We start from the raw sequence: 13,897 nt of genomic DNA on the forward strand, positions 1-13,897 counted from the left end.
CAGCAGCAGCGATACCACACACGAGCACACCGCCCTCCCGGTACCTCGTCGAGGTCTCTATTGACAAACAAACACAACAACTCACGAGCGCAATAACAGTGGTTCGTTATTGGGTCTATGTTTTGTTGCACTAAAAGGTGAGCGGACGAACGACCGAACAGGAATAAGGGCCACGGAAAGAACGTGTTTGAGCCGGCGACACGTATCGTCGATACACACATATAGTTAGGCAGTTTACATACATATCTCGCAGTCGGTCAATTGTAATGTATATATATATACCCGTGTCAACAAGTTATACATACATATATTAGGTATGGACTGTTCGCCGCGACTCGTCTGAGCAGTGGATCACAATAGTGCCCTGCTGAATGGTCGTGTGGTATCCTAGAACGTTTAGCTCAGTAGTTGAGTAGTGATGACCATTGCAATAAGCGATTAATTATTGCCGCAGTGTGTAGAAAACTGTAGATCCGCCTTGCTCAATGGTTTTGCTATTCGGCAAAATAAGCGAGAAACGACGGCGGGAAGAGGGTGATAGGCCTGTTTGACTAAGGTACCGGTCGGCTTCAAAAGCGTTCGAATAGGGAGGGAAAACCACAATGAGATGGTATGGCTAGAATAAAATTCTACGGAAAAACAGTTAAATGTTTGGATAGAAACCGAGATACGTACCAGATACTCACCTACTTATTATTCACAACAAATAAAGGAGGAAACTGAATTAAGCTAAAGAAGTCGCCAGTGTAGTCCTTGAGATGTACTGGTGATTGTTGTATATTAAAATACTGAATCTAATGATACTGTGACGTCTCTTGCAAGAAGAATTGCGCATATGAGTAAAAAAAAGTTGTGTTGCAACTTTATTTGTGTGTGTAGGTGACGTATCTAACAAGTGGTACCGAAATAGTTCATGAGAAGACCTTGGTAAAAAAAACAGCAATTATAAAGATTTGCACCAGCGTTACATGAGGGTGGGTGCATGAGCTGATTAAGAAGCGGTAATGATGCAGTATTTACTATAAAAAAAAAAACAATTTGTTAATGCAAGTATATTTTTAGCTAGATTTTTTTTCATTCGATTGTTTAAGAACTATTTTCGTAAGTTCGCCACCATATACTACACTTTCCAAACCAAAATGGAATTGGCTTTTGCCGTCAGTCATTGTTAATAATAAAACAAGTAAACCATGGCGTGAAACTTAAGTGTGATTAATTATAAGATGTTTGCTTATCAATATATATTTAATTCATTTTTATCTCACAATATAGCTTTATTTTCGGATAACACGTGATTATCGGCAATATATGTACACGTTGAGTTCGAATCCGCGCGTTGATAAACATCCTTAAATGTGGTACCCAAATGTTCGTTTCCTGAAGGAGATGTTTGGATGGTCCTTTGTGCAACAACAGTAACATGTGTAAATTGATGAAATATGTAAATTAAGTAAATGTATACGTTTTGTAGGTGAACCGTCATGAATTTTCTAAGGCCATTGCGATCGCCATGCCAACTTTCTAACGTTCACCGATTGTTACTAAGGGCAACTACACCTACTCTAAAAATTGCAGTTGATGCGAGATACAGTGTTCTTGGTTCAGAAGCATCTCGCAATCAAAACACCTCAGATTTGCAAGCGTTAGGCTTCTCGACTAAAAAACGAGTATCTAAAAAAAGAACAACAAGCGTAAGTTTGCATCAGTTCATGTCGATCTATTCACGCATACACGCTATATATATATATATATATATATAAATATATACATACAAGTATATATATATACTTGAGTGCCGCATAAAATCATTATATAATAAATACAAAACGTTTTAAGTGAAGAACGTGGTATCTCTATCATTTTTATCTATACTAAAAGTAAAGAAAAAGTTTTAAAGCAGCATTCCTTAGTAAACACTCTGTCGGACCCAAAAAGATTCTTAATTGTCACCTTAATTATCCTTGACTGGGTGCAGAATGAATCTACAGAAATAACGAGTTAGCTTAACAAAACTTCGGCTCTGTTGAAAAGATATTGTTTAACGATAATTTCGTGAATCTTGTAATGTAAATATGCAATCTAGTTCCAGGGGAAGCCAAACATATTAGCGTATGCCACGTGTGAAGAGTATGATCTTACCGCGATACGCAAAGGTCTTTCGGAGCAGGTTGGTAAAAACCTGAGCCATCTTTTGTCATATTGGTTGAGCCATTCTCATTGGAGTTGTTAGAATTTTTACAGCAGCACCGATTATCATAGTTGGACTTCCTAGCAATAAAAACAATGAAACTCTACTATTATACGTGGTCTGCCCACTTTGTATAATAATATATATCCTTATTCTTGAACTAGTTCGCCTTCGCAATTAGTCGTAAGATATGCGCCATGCAACAATACAGGTAATATAAAACTAGGTAATTTTTGGTTCGCGATGGATTTGAGGTGTATATGGTAGCTGATCCAAGTAGCTAACGTACTATCCAATAACGAGAACATACATATCAAGTTTAATGCTCTTGAGTAACATCTTATTTTCTCTGTTGACAGGGCCTTTACGAACCGCTTACGCTGCCGGAAGAAAGTAATGCAATCCATGCAAGAGCGAAATATCTTGTTAACGGGAAAGCCAGGAATATTTTTTTTTTCGAAGAGGGTATGCTATGACATCAATAAAAAGAATATCAATGAACACCTAGATTGCCACCTTGAATGCTTAGAAGCTAGTAAAGGTCTTATACTTTCTTTGTTTCAAAATGAACCTTATATCTGACTCAGGCCTTAATTTTAGGTAAACTATAATTTTCTACTTTTTTTTGGAAGAAGTAGAGGAAGAGCTTACATCTGAATATTTTGTATATATCTCATACCTTGTTTTTGATGTTGAACTGTGACTCAGCAGGCTCAGTTGTGTTTTGGAATATTAGTAAGACGGAAGCGAATATTGTGCTGCAATTTTTACGGCCCTTTGAAAAAGGTTCGTACCGTCAAGACATGGTTGAAGATGAAATTGAGCTTATGGAGTTCATTTTGCATAGGTGAGTTACCAGTAACAGAAGACGTAACATTTCGGATCTTGTGAGTCATTTTTACGCTATACCTAACCTATCGTTCTTCTATCGTGAGTCTAAAGTGATTTCACTTTGCATTAGCGGACCGAAAACAAGAATTTCAGATGGCATAATTGAGCTGCGTCGCGTCGAGCCAGACCTCAAAGAACTGACCTCGCAGGAGCATAAAGCAGGCGCAGCACAAAAAAAAAAAGGAAGCACGTTTGGAAACGTCGAAAAATTTGAGGGAAATGCTGATCCTCTTGAGATGTACGCTTTTTCTAATGGCATAGCCCTGTCCGTCAAGCTTGCAATATGGGAAGCAACACTTGAGGAATACGTAACCAGCATTGAGGATATACTCAAGGTAATTGCTATTAGAGATTGGCATTTTCCTACGTTATTTATTCTTATTATTGGTCGTAATTGAAGCTTTGTTTAAACAAAGAGAGGATCTTTTAAATTCACAGCAATGGCGCAAAAACAAGAGTATAGTTAAGCAACAAACTTAGCGCAGTTTGTTCTTAGTTATTAAAAATAAATTATGCGTTTGTTAACTGACGTGTCACTATATTTACTTTTGAAAATAAACACTCATTTATGTAATGAACATTTGTGAAATCTGAATTATGGTGATTCGCTTTGTCAAATACTAGAAAACTTTCTGAAAACACAAACAACTTGGCAATTCGGACACAAGAGTACCTTCTTCATGCGCTTTATTGTTTCAGCCAAACCATCATAGACTTTCAAAAATATAAGCGAAGTATCGACCCTATCAAAGTATCAAAGAAATAAAAACGAGCTGCACCAGCATTAACTTTTTTTTAATTGATAATAATGAACCATTCACAGGAAATTGAGAGTGGCAAAAAACTCACAGTTACAAGACAACACGTTTTTCGTAAAACGGGTGAACTTTTCTCCTTACGTCACAGGCTCAATCTATCTTCAGATCTTCTAGATATACCCGATTTCTACTGGGATCGCGAAGATCTCGAAGCTCACTTCTTAAAAACACGAAAGACGTACTCCATTGATCGACGGACACGCGTTATGAATGAAAAGATTAAGCACTGCCAGGAACTTATGGACCTCGTTTCACATCATCTTGAGGATAAGCATCACGTCAGGTCAGGGTGTATGCGGTATTATTCTTATAATTTATTAATAGCAATATTGTTATTTATTAATTTACTAACAGCCTTAAAAAATTTCAAAGTTTAAAAAAATACAGAAAACATGTAATGGATAGACATTCATTAATGGCCTCCACTCCCTACGTTTTTTCTGATCGTTTCTAATAGTATTGAATTAGTACAGAGCATTTTTAGGTTGGAGTAAAAAAGACAGAATTTAGAATAATCTACTTTTGGCTAATTCTTGCCTTTTACTTCCTTCCTTAATTGATCTTTAGAAAGTATTGTTGACCTTTTAAGTCTCGAGCAACCGTGAGCTTTGGACTGCGTTTTTAATTTTCTATTTCTCCTACATCAAATAATTAAAGCGCTTTTAATGTAACAGACCTTCTGTACTCTCGAATTATTTAGCGTTTTTACGATATGAATTCAAACTCCTTGATCCGCAACTACATAACTAAGTAGTTAAACACGGAAAATTAAGAGAGATGCTTTTAGAATTATGTGTGTAGTACCAATGTTTCGTATCCGTACGTACCGTAGTGAATCAATTATAAAATCTCGTTTGAATGTTTTTTTGTGTTTTACAGGCTTGAACTAATGATAATTATTTTAATTGTTGTGGAAGTTATCTTCGAGTTTATCCACTACGCGGAAAGATTTTCGCATTCCGAGGAAGAGGAAATTATTCAAAAATGATTTTACAAAACAAAAGGAATGAATGATCTCGGTAAAAATAATTTTTTAAGAAAACTTATGAGACTTAAGTTAATCTATTATTAATAATAATGTTACATGCGATCCTTACCTGTAATAAAATAACCTGGTTATTCAAGATTGTCCTTACCCATTTTCAGTGTTTCCTTCTGTCTGCAAAAGATAGGCACTATGGAAGACCGCGTAAAGCAAAAGCATTGGAAATATTCTTGAAAACCAAGTATTATAATAATGTTGCTGTTACCATGTTCATACTTGCAGTACATTAATTTTTTGTTTGGTTTCATACAATTAATTTAATGTACGAAAATAGTACACAACGTTATTCTGTATCGCTTAGGTAATGTCTACCTCGTCCTTACACCTGGTTCTCTCTAGTTTTTAGTTTTCCTCATTAAAATAGAAAAACGTTCCATAGGAATAGCAGAAAATACGGACGGGAATCAGAATTTAAGTGTTTCGAACGGTTTAAACTTTACTATATTGCCTATAGTGTCAAAAAAGGTCAACAACAGGCCCGTCAAACCTGGAGCAGTGACTGAACCTGTGACGCCACACTCGCTCGTTCGTTCACTATGTATAGGCCAAACGGGTCATGTCGGGTTGGATTATTTTGAAACATAAGTAAGAATGAAAGTAAACACCCAATTAAAATGAAAGCTTAATGCATGAATCGTGCCAAAAATTAAATTTCAAGCAAAAGCATACTAGTCAATAAACGTCTTAGAGACTTCAAACATGTAAAGAAGAGTTTCCATTTTTGTGTTCACCATATACTGTTGCGATTTTTTTCTCAAAGCATCTGAAACGTTGAAACGATCTAGTAAACCCAAGCACAAAGTAAAGTAAAGCTCAAGCCTGTCCCTTAGATTGAGTTCAAAATCATTTTTGAAGATTTGAGGACATGGCACACGTGCACTGAATACTGCCGTATTCGTTTTGAAGGACGTAACTAGAATTTGTTTGATACAGTACTGCGCTGTAATAATGCAAATAGAGCGAATATGTCCTTTCGAGCTTAAGGAAAGCCTTTAAACGAAGAGCTTTTTGTCTACAGAGTTGTTATGGATAGTAATGTCCATAATTGAAGTTTCTTTTTATTATTAGTTTGATCTGAAGATGTTAGAGATATAGATTTTTATTTTTTTTGGGAAAAGACTATTAGGGTTTGCATGTACCTGTGCAACCCATGCATAGGTAACTGTCTATTTGAGGTGAGGGCAGCTGCTTCCGCCATCTTCTTCCTTCGCTCTGCCCGGGTCGAGCAGACGACGCCACTCAGTTTTGGCTCATCTTTGTCTTTATAGTTTTCCCTGCTACGCAACAGCGGTAGTGAGCATAGGAACAGCAGGCGGAAAAAGCTCTAGCAGCTGTTGCTGGAATTGTTGTTGTTGTGGTCAGTTGTGCTCCGATGCTCCCGCAGCGGTCCTTGTCTTTGTTTTGTTGCTACTATTCGATGACTATCGCAGCCGTGAACCGCCCCCACAAGCCAGCAACAAAAAATCAATTGACCAATTCGTTCGCATCTTAGCAGTTACAAAGATACCTATTTAGTGAATTAACGTTGTCCTTTTGTTTCGCTGTTAGGCTAATAAACTTGTGTTTAGTAGTACAGCACGGACACAACGAAACAGATCAGACGGCTGGTGGAAATCATCTGTTTTACCTGTTTCGTGTACTGGTTGCCATGAAGAAGATCGAAATGTTCTTTATGTCATTGTTGGTCGAAGTGTCCTGTTTACGTTCGGACCATTTCAGCCATCGGTCAAATAATTGGCCATTGTCTGTGATCACGTAGGAGGAGGAAGAGAGGTCAAAGAAGGCACTTCGAAGGAACTGATTTATGTGGGGAAAAGCGACAGCTGGACGTGGGCCTTGTTGTCTGCGTCGTGGTCGGTGAAGGCGCACTAACGCTGACGTTTTGTTGCTTAGAAAAAGCGTAGAGCAATTGGGCTCTGTTGCGACGTGTCCGACTAGACAATGGACATTGGGATCGGAACCCAGGCCCACCAGCCACAGACACAACTTATGCTCCCTATTCAACAACAACAACAACAACTCCAACAAGAGCCTACGTTCTTCACAGCATCTGAGTGCGAACAGTTTAGTACGATAATTCCTGGTCGTTTATATTTCGTGTGCTGTTCGGCGGAGGTTGCCGCAAAACTATCGGCTCGAAAAGATGTGCACTCGTTTAATATTGATAAGGAATTGGTATATGAGAATTTCTACAATGACTTCGGCCCACTCAATCTATCGATGTTATATAGGTACTGCGTTAAAGTGCAGCGTAAACTTTCCAGTGCGAAGAAATTCCATAAGAAGATCGTCCATGTTTGCGGAACAGATGGGCGTCATAGAGTGAATTCTGCCTATTTGATGGGGTCCTTTCAAGTGCTAAGTCTACAAAGAACGGCCGAAGAAGCAATAGCCAGTCTTGAAACTAAGATAGATTATATAGCGTTTAGAGATGCTGCATTAGGACCTAACACGTATCCGTTGACTTTAAGATCTTGTTTGTGTGCTGTGGAAAAAGCATTTAAGCTTAAATGGTTAGACTTTGCGACGTTCTCCTGTGATGAGTATGAATTTTATGAGAGAGTCGAAAACGGAGACTTTAATTGGATTCTTCCGAAGAAGATACTTGCTTTTTGTGGACCGCACAATGTTGCCCGTATCGAGAACAGTCAAACATTACATTCACCAGAGACCTACTTTTCGTATTTCCGTAAACATTGCGTTACCGATGTTGTCCGATTGAATAAAAAAATGTACGATGCAAGTAAGTTCACTGATAATGGCTTTCGACATCACGACCTGTACTTTCTCGACGGAAGTACTCCGACAGATGAAATAATGCTCCGCTTTATCGAAATATGTGAGCATGCCGATGGCGCTGTAGCTGTGCACTGCAAAGCCGGTCTTGGTCGCACCGGAACCCTAATCGCCTGTTATATAATGAAACACTTTCTTCTAGCGGCTGATGAGGCCATTGCTTGGCTAAGAATCTGTCGCCCAGGGAGTGTGATTGGGGTTCAGCAGCACTGGTTGCAAGATAAACAAGAATTTTTGTGGAGTTTAGTGCCAGATCGATTCGTAAGTGATAAATTGCCAGCACTCACGACAAGATCACCGAAAGACGAATCAACGTCACCTACGAAAACCAAAGAGAACATCACTGTCTTACGTCGAGTGAAACGGAATAACAACCCAAAGGTTGAGCAAGACATCATAAGATGTGTAGCCGACATCACGCTTGATATTCAGAACAATAATATTAATAGCAACGACAATAACGAAATTAGAAGTACTAACAACAACAACAATAGTAGCACAAATATAAATATTAGCAGTATTTATACAAATAATAATTTTGAGAGCCAAGGTGACCGGTTGAATAAAATTAAAGCTGTACGCAGACAACGCGGTGTTGAGAAAATTTGACGATTAAGCCGTCCGGTCGGGGTGGTTACCCGGCGTCAGCTTCGCAGCCGAGCACGCAAAAATGCCTGCAGAAGTTGCCCAGCGTGTCAAGTATGATGATAAAATGGATTACAAACAAAGGCCTTCCTGCACCCGGATCTGTTGAACTTCGGGTTTATTTGAGCAGGAAGCAAGAAAGGTAACGCAAGCGGTACCTCAATATTGGCACGCGCCTATTGTCTATCACAGCCCTACAAGACCGATGTACTTGCGCACGGAAGCACGTTAAATGCTTCTTGAGCTTTACTATTTCCTCCACCCCTTCCGACGGCTAAATTTGCGGAACTAAAAAAACCCAACATGACGTTACATTCATCCAATTAACCATCTGCACATAATCCACTATTACTATAATGTCATGACAACATGTCATAATTTCAAAACATATTCAGAGAGAAACGGCGGCAAATACGATCTCATTTGTAACAAAAAGGTCTAAGGACTTAGTTACCCGAAACCGAAACAGGCAACATAGGTCACCAAGTGAATGAGAGAGTCAGTGATAGCTTGCGAAGATAACCTCATCGTTGACAGATTGAATGCGTGACACGAGAAAAATAGTATACGTAGCATGTTATGAGGGCTGTCTTATTCCACACGCGCCCACTATATTAAAAAAGAGTTGTAGTTGAATAATTAGTAATGCTAGGTTGCATCAGTTAATAGTGTTATCTGTATGCGTGGTCGTAACCCGTTATGTGTTGACATGTCACAACAATAAATATTGCCACAGCAAAGAGTAGCAAGCAATAGTGCAATGGGTCGCTATTTTATAATAGAGTATGGTCCTTCTTTATTTAAATAGATCAGTATCAGCTAGGTAAACACAAAACACATTGTGAAATTATCTGTCTGTACAGAGAATATTCGCACTGAAAGCGATTAAAGGTCATAGGCACGATGAAGATCCGACGACCCGTTATATTATTATAGAATAAGACATTTAGGTACATATAGCATACAGGAAATCGAAAGGTATTTTAAGTATAGGTTAATATGGGGAAAATTTTCAATATATAGCTTGTCAAAAATAGGTATCTAGTTGCACTACGGGCTGATTGAAATGGAAATTTTCATTGGTTTAACCGGATACATATTTTCTCTTAATCGTAACGCCAGCTCCTATCTAATCGTCAGCCTACTCTTGCTCCTTCGTCCCGGTTTAAGTAAATGCATTTTTATAGATTAATTACCGTTTTCTATGATGCGATTCTGGTAAAAAAGCAATTTGTTAAAATATACTAACGATTGCCCTGCATGACTTCATTTGACCAGACCTACACGAATGAAATGACAACGAGTGTTAGTTGCGTCAAGGCTGTGACTTCGTGGAGACGAAAATATGAGAAGCACGTGACAGAAGTTCGTAGTTCCTACTACGAATATTTACACTAAATTAATCGGAATAAAAAATATATAGATATGAGTATATACACTATTCTCTGTAATCTTATTAAGTCTTTGTATATGATCTACGTTCTGGCACTCATGGTCTTATGGGCACTCATACATGCTGCAGATATTTGATGTTCACACAATATTTGACTGTTATGAACGCCCTGTGTTTTAAAGGTGGGTTTAAATTTAAAAAATAAAGCCCACAAATAATATAATTTTTCTACTCATAAAATGCGTGGTGTTTTCTATTGCTAATTAATACATTTTTGTATTACATTCCTTTAAATGTCTATTCTTATTATTCCTTGTTGTTTATATTTTTCAATACCAAAATTTTGTAATATATAACGATTTACGTAATTTAAGGTCGCCAGTAGTCTGACTGTACTAGAGCACTTTCCCATATGTTTATTCATAAAATATACGGAGAAGATCAGTTTAGTACAGATTTAGTACCATTCTAGTGTAGTAGAAGTAGTAATGCATTATTTTTTTTCAAATAGAACCAGCACAGATCGCTCTTTAGCCAACCTTTATAAATTTGTATGACTTCAGAATTTTAGTAAAAATTATATTACTGGTGCGCTTTTTTTTTTTATAGAGAGTTCTTTCGTGAAAAATAGGAAGGTAGGAAGAAGTGTATGACGTAGCCTAACAGTAACGAGTTCTTCTCAGTAGTCTATGTAACTTTCGACTTAATTAGTTCAACACGGAGAACGCAGTGTGAAGAGTGAGCGGCTGGGTGAGCTTGTTGTTCCGATAAGTCTGGATTAATTTGAAGCTGATCTAAACTTTGATTTGTACTGAAAATTTTGCTTTTAGCCACACTATTCTTTGTTGAGGGGGCGAAATAGTATGCGTAAGTTTTTTATGGAGTACAGAAAAATGGTAGCCATGTTGCTAACACTATTTTGTCGTTCCTATAATCTAATTATTTTAATTGAGGCATAAAGAGAGTAGAATAAATATATTTTTTTAAACCTGTGATTCAAAACGGCATTTTAGAGCATAAAAAACACTATTTCAAATCAATTTAAGCTGAGTTATTAATAAAAAAAGAATTATCTTTTAAAATAAGGCGCTACGGAACAGGCTTCTAGTTTTTTTTAACCTTTTTATCCAAATTAGTTGAAAAATGTGTAATCAAATTCACAGCCACTTTGGCAGTTTTCATTTAGTTGTTTTTTTTCTTTTCGATCATCACTCAAACTGAGTAAGGTCGAGTTGAATTTAGTGGAACTTTTTAATGCATATTATAGTCCTGCTTATATTCTGAACATAGGGGCGGGTAATTTTACATGCTGTCCTTAAAATATCTGACTTCACTGTAGACGCTGTATTCCAGCTAGGTAATAATGCAACGGCATGTATATTTATCAAACAGCCTGTGGCAACGTGCGAAAGCGTGTAATCAAGCTAGGATAAAGAGCCTATCAAGGTAATACCTTAACGAATTTGTAGGCGTCTGTAATATGTAAAGTAAAAAAACGTCAACTAAGAGACGAATGCGTGCATTAGGTGTCTGAATGCTCAATATGTCGATCGTAGTAAGGCAAACTATACGAAAAACGCAGCCGTGTACTTTCCACGAAATAAGAAAACATTGTTTTTATTTGTATTATCAGATTCTATCGGTATGTTTGTACAACTAAAAATAATAACCGAAGATTAAAATCATTTGTTATTCGCAGTTTGTTGGTGTTTAATATTATTATTGTTATTATAATCGTAACAATAAATTCTACTTTATGAAGCAATTCACCATGACAGTGTAAGGATACCAAGCGCAATAATTATTTAGGTCGTACATACACACATCAATATATAAGATGTTCACTTATTAGTACATTCTATAACTAGTACTACGACTACCGCTACCGGCAGCGACAGCAAAGCTCTCATAATTACTGTTATAGTTATTATTACTTAGTGATAACTTTGACCTAAGAACAGGACAAGTAGGAAAACTCCAGATAAAATAGTGTCATACCAAATAGAAGCAACTGGTGTATTCATAGAGTCTCTTAATTCTTGGATTTCTAACGTAACTATTCCAAGTGTCATCGATACATAAATCAATACAATCTGCAACGTGCTGAAAGCTAGACGGTGGGATAATGTGTCCTGTAATCAGATCCGGCCGCTACTTTTCCTTTTTAGTGGACTGGCTTATCTGACCTTATGGCTTTTCTCTTTCTGTCTTATTACCTGTTATGGGCACTTACATTATTACCAGTTATGCCTCAATGTAAACCATCTATAATGTGAAAAAGACTCCTGATGTTGATCTGTTTCAAATGCTGGAGCCAACTAATGACCTGCTTCTTTCTATTTGAAGCCTACGAAGAAACGAAGAACTTTATCAGGCCCCAATTGGACCCGGCGTTTAACTATTTTATTCGTGCTATAGCACTCCCTGCGGTTGAATTCAACAACTACTCTCTCAACCACTAATCGGTATATACTCTTCAGTGTTAGTAATTATATATTGTAAAGGTATTGCATGGTCACTTTGCTTTTCTTATAAAGCAAAGTCGCTTCGTCCTAATTATGGTCGCTGTCGTACAAGCTACGAACTACATCTACAGAAACTACACTAACTACCATAGCATATGTCGATTTAGGTAGAGCTCAAATACAGGGAAGTGTAAACAAGGAACATTGAACATCTAGCCTTGCACTTGCACTAATATAAGGTCACAATCAACTAATAACTGACTTTTCCGCATGCATCTAACCGTATTAGTTGTTAAATAGCGTGCGGGTAAGTCGGTCAATCATCATTACATGTAATCAGGCCATTGTTGTGTAGGATAAAGTACGGTCGTTGCTTTGACGCAAGGGGGTACTTTGAAAGGAGTGAATGATATCGTCTATTCAAAAGAATACCTGTTTAAGATACATATTATTAGGTAAGCGCGCATTCGACTAAATAACCAGCCACATATGCAAAAAACAAAGCGATTTGTTTAACAAGATTGCCTACGACCGGCGTTATCGATCTGTAATGACTACAAACGCCATATGGTCGCAATCAGCGGCATATAAGGCGATTCGCAAGCGGTATGTGTTTCACATATATTTATAGAGAGATGACCGTTGCTATTATTTTTGTTAAAGTGTGAAGTCCAGTAAACTATCTGGATAGAGGACACATAAGCAGGTGGTAAATACATCATAAAGTAAGTAATCTAATAATAATATCTTAAGCAGTTGAATCAGGCGTTTTTCATTGAGTATATGGTCCATGAAATATACATTTCTTTCAAAAGTTTGATCAACCCTCAGCAAAGACTGTTGACAAGCTATGTGCTAAGGGACTGGTTGGGTATTTACAACGTAAAAATATCGATCAATCCACAACAAACTCCGCACAAATTTGCTACGGCCAAACCATTTAGGCTCTAGTTAGCCAATTCATTTCCGTCTAGCTTGAGCAAAGCGGATATATATATATATATATATATAGAACAGTCTTATAATCAAAAACACCTAAAAAAGTATTGGTTTATAAAAAAATTACGCTTTCATTATATTTCCCGACAAAATCGGCAGATCGATATAGATCCATGGTGTGCCCATCTACATATAGAGTTAGCTTGTGAATAATAATAGCCCACAATGGCTGAAAACCTAAAATAGTAATTGTGATATAATAGCAGTTCGTGACAATATATAGCTACTCAGTCGTTACTAACTACGGCTGTTGTTGCGTTCACCTACTTATGCATCAATTTCACTACAGGCCACAAGGTTTTCATCTCCATTTAATAGCGTCATTCATATTTTGTTATTTGAGTCCATCGTCAACGAAATTGGACTTCACGGGACAATCAAGGCTTGTATTGAGTTCAAGAAAAATAGTCAAAGTGCTTCAAGACAGTTCTCTTGTATCAATGCGAAAGGCGATAGCAGAGAACAACGTGACATTGGAGCGCTTTTATCGACGAACGCGCGTGCAGGATATAAAACCATTGTACGTAAGAATAGTAAAAATCATCATTACTAATGGATGTTATTCATTGCCTGGGTACTATATTACAACTAGTTGTATTATTATCATCTCTGTCGTTTGCGCATATAGCATTTGTTACTTCTGTGATAACTATATAT

General features: G+C 37.3%; 1 protein-coding gene and 1 pseudogene across 8 annotated transcripts; both read left to right on the forward strand.

Moving 5' to 3' along the window:
* Nucleotides 1–39: 39 nt before the first annotated feature.
* LOC111262239 (required for meiotic nuclear division protein 1 homolog) lies at nucleotides 40–5,036 on the forward strand. Of its 8 annotated transcripts, none has more exons than XM_022836343.2 (8): nucleotides 40–137; nucleotides 1,472–1,691; nucleotides 2,084–2,167; nucleotides 2,548–2,653; nucleotides 2,900–3,035; nucleotides 3,150–3,414; nucleotides 3,903–4,180; nucleotides 4,777–5,036. In XM_022836343.2, exons 2-8 carry the CDS (start codon nucleotides 1,482–1,484, stop codon nucleotides 4,883–4,885), a joined length of 1,188 nt encoding a protein of 395 aa, XP_022692078.1. In that variant the 5' UTR covers nucleotides 40–137; nucleotides 1,472–1,481; the 3' UTR covers nucleotides 4,886–5,036. The 8 variants fall into 8 exon arrangements, with proteins under 8 accessions (XP_022692078.1, XP_022692129.1, XP_022692138.1 ...); XM_022836394.2 differs by lacking the exon at nucleotides 40–137 and adding an exon at nucleotides 206–224; XM_022836403.2 differs by lacking the exon at nucleotides 40–137 and adding an exon at nucleotides 249–263.
* Nucleotides 5,037–6,045: 1,009 nt separating this feature from the next.
* Nucleotides 6,046–10,016, forward strand: LOC111262270 (dual specificity protein phosphatase CDC14C pseudogene; annotated as a pseudogene).
* The last annotated feature ends 3,881 nt before the right edge of the window (nucleotides 10,017–13,897 follow it).

The sequence above is a fragment of the Varroa jacobsoni genome, unplaced genomic scaffold, assembly GCF_002532875.2.
Source record: "Varroa jacobsoni isolate VJ856 unplaced genomic scaffold, vjacob_1.0 scaffold_68, whole genome shotgun sequence".
NCBI lineage: Eukaryota > Metazoa > Arthropoda > Arachnida > Mesostigmata > Varroidae > Varroa > Varroa jacobsoni.

Coding starts and splice junctions, on each gene's coding strand:
- LOC111262239 (XM_022836343.2), top strand. CDS start 1,482: ATGAATTTTCTAAGGCCATTGCGATCGCCATGCCAACTTTCTAACGTT. Junction 2,654..2,899: donor TATTTTTTTTTTCGAAGAGG/GTATGCTATGAC, acceptor GTGACTCAGCAG/GCTCAGTTGTGTTTTGGAAT. Junction 3,415..3,902: donor GCATTGAGGATATACTCAAG/GTAATTGCTATT, acceptor AACCATTCACAG/GAAATTGAGAGTGGCAAAAA.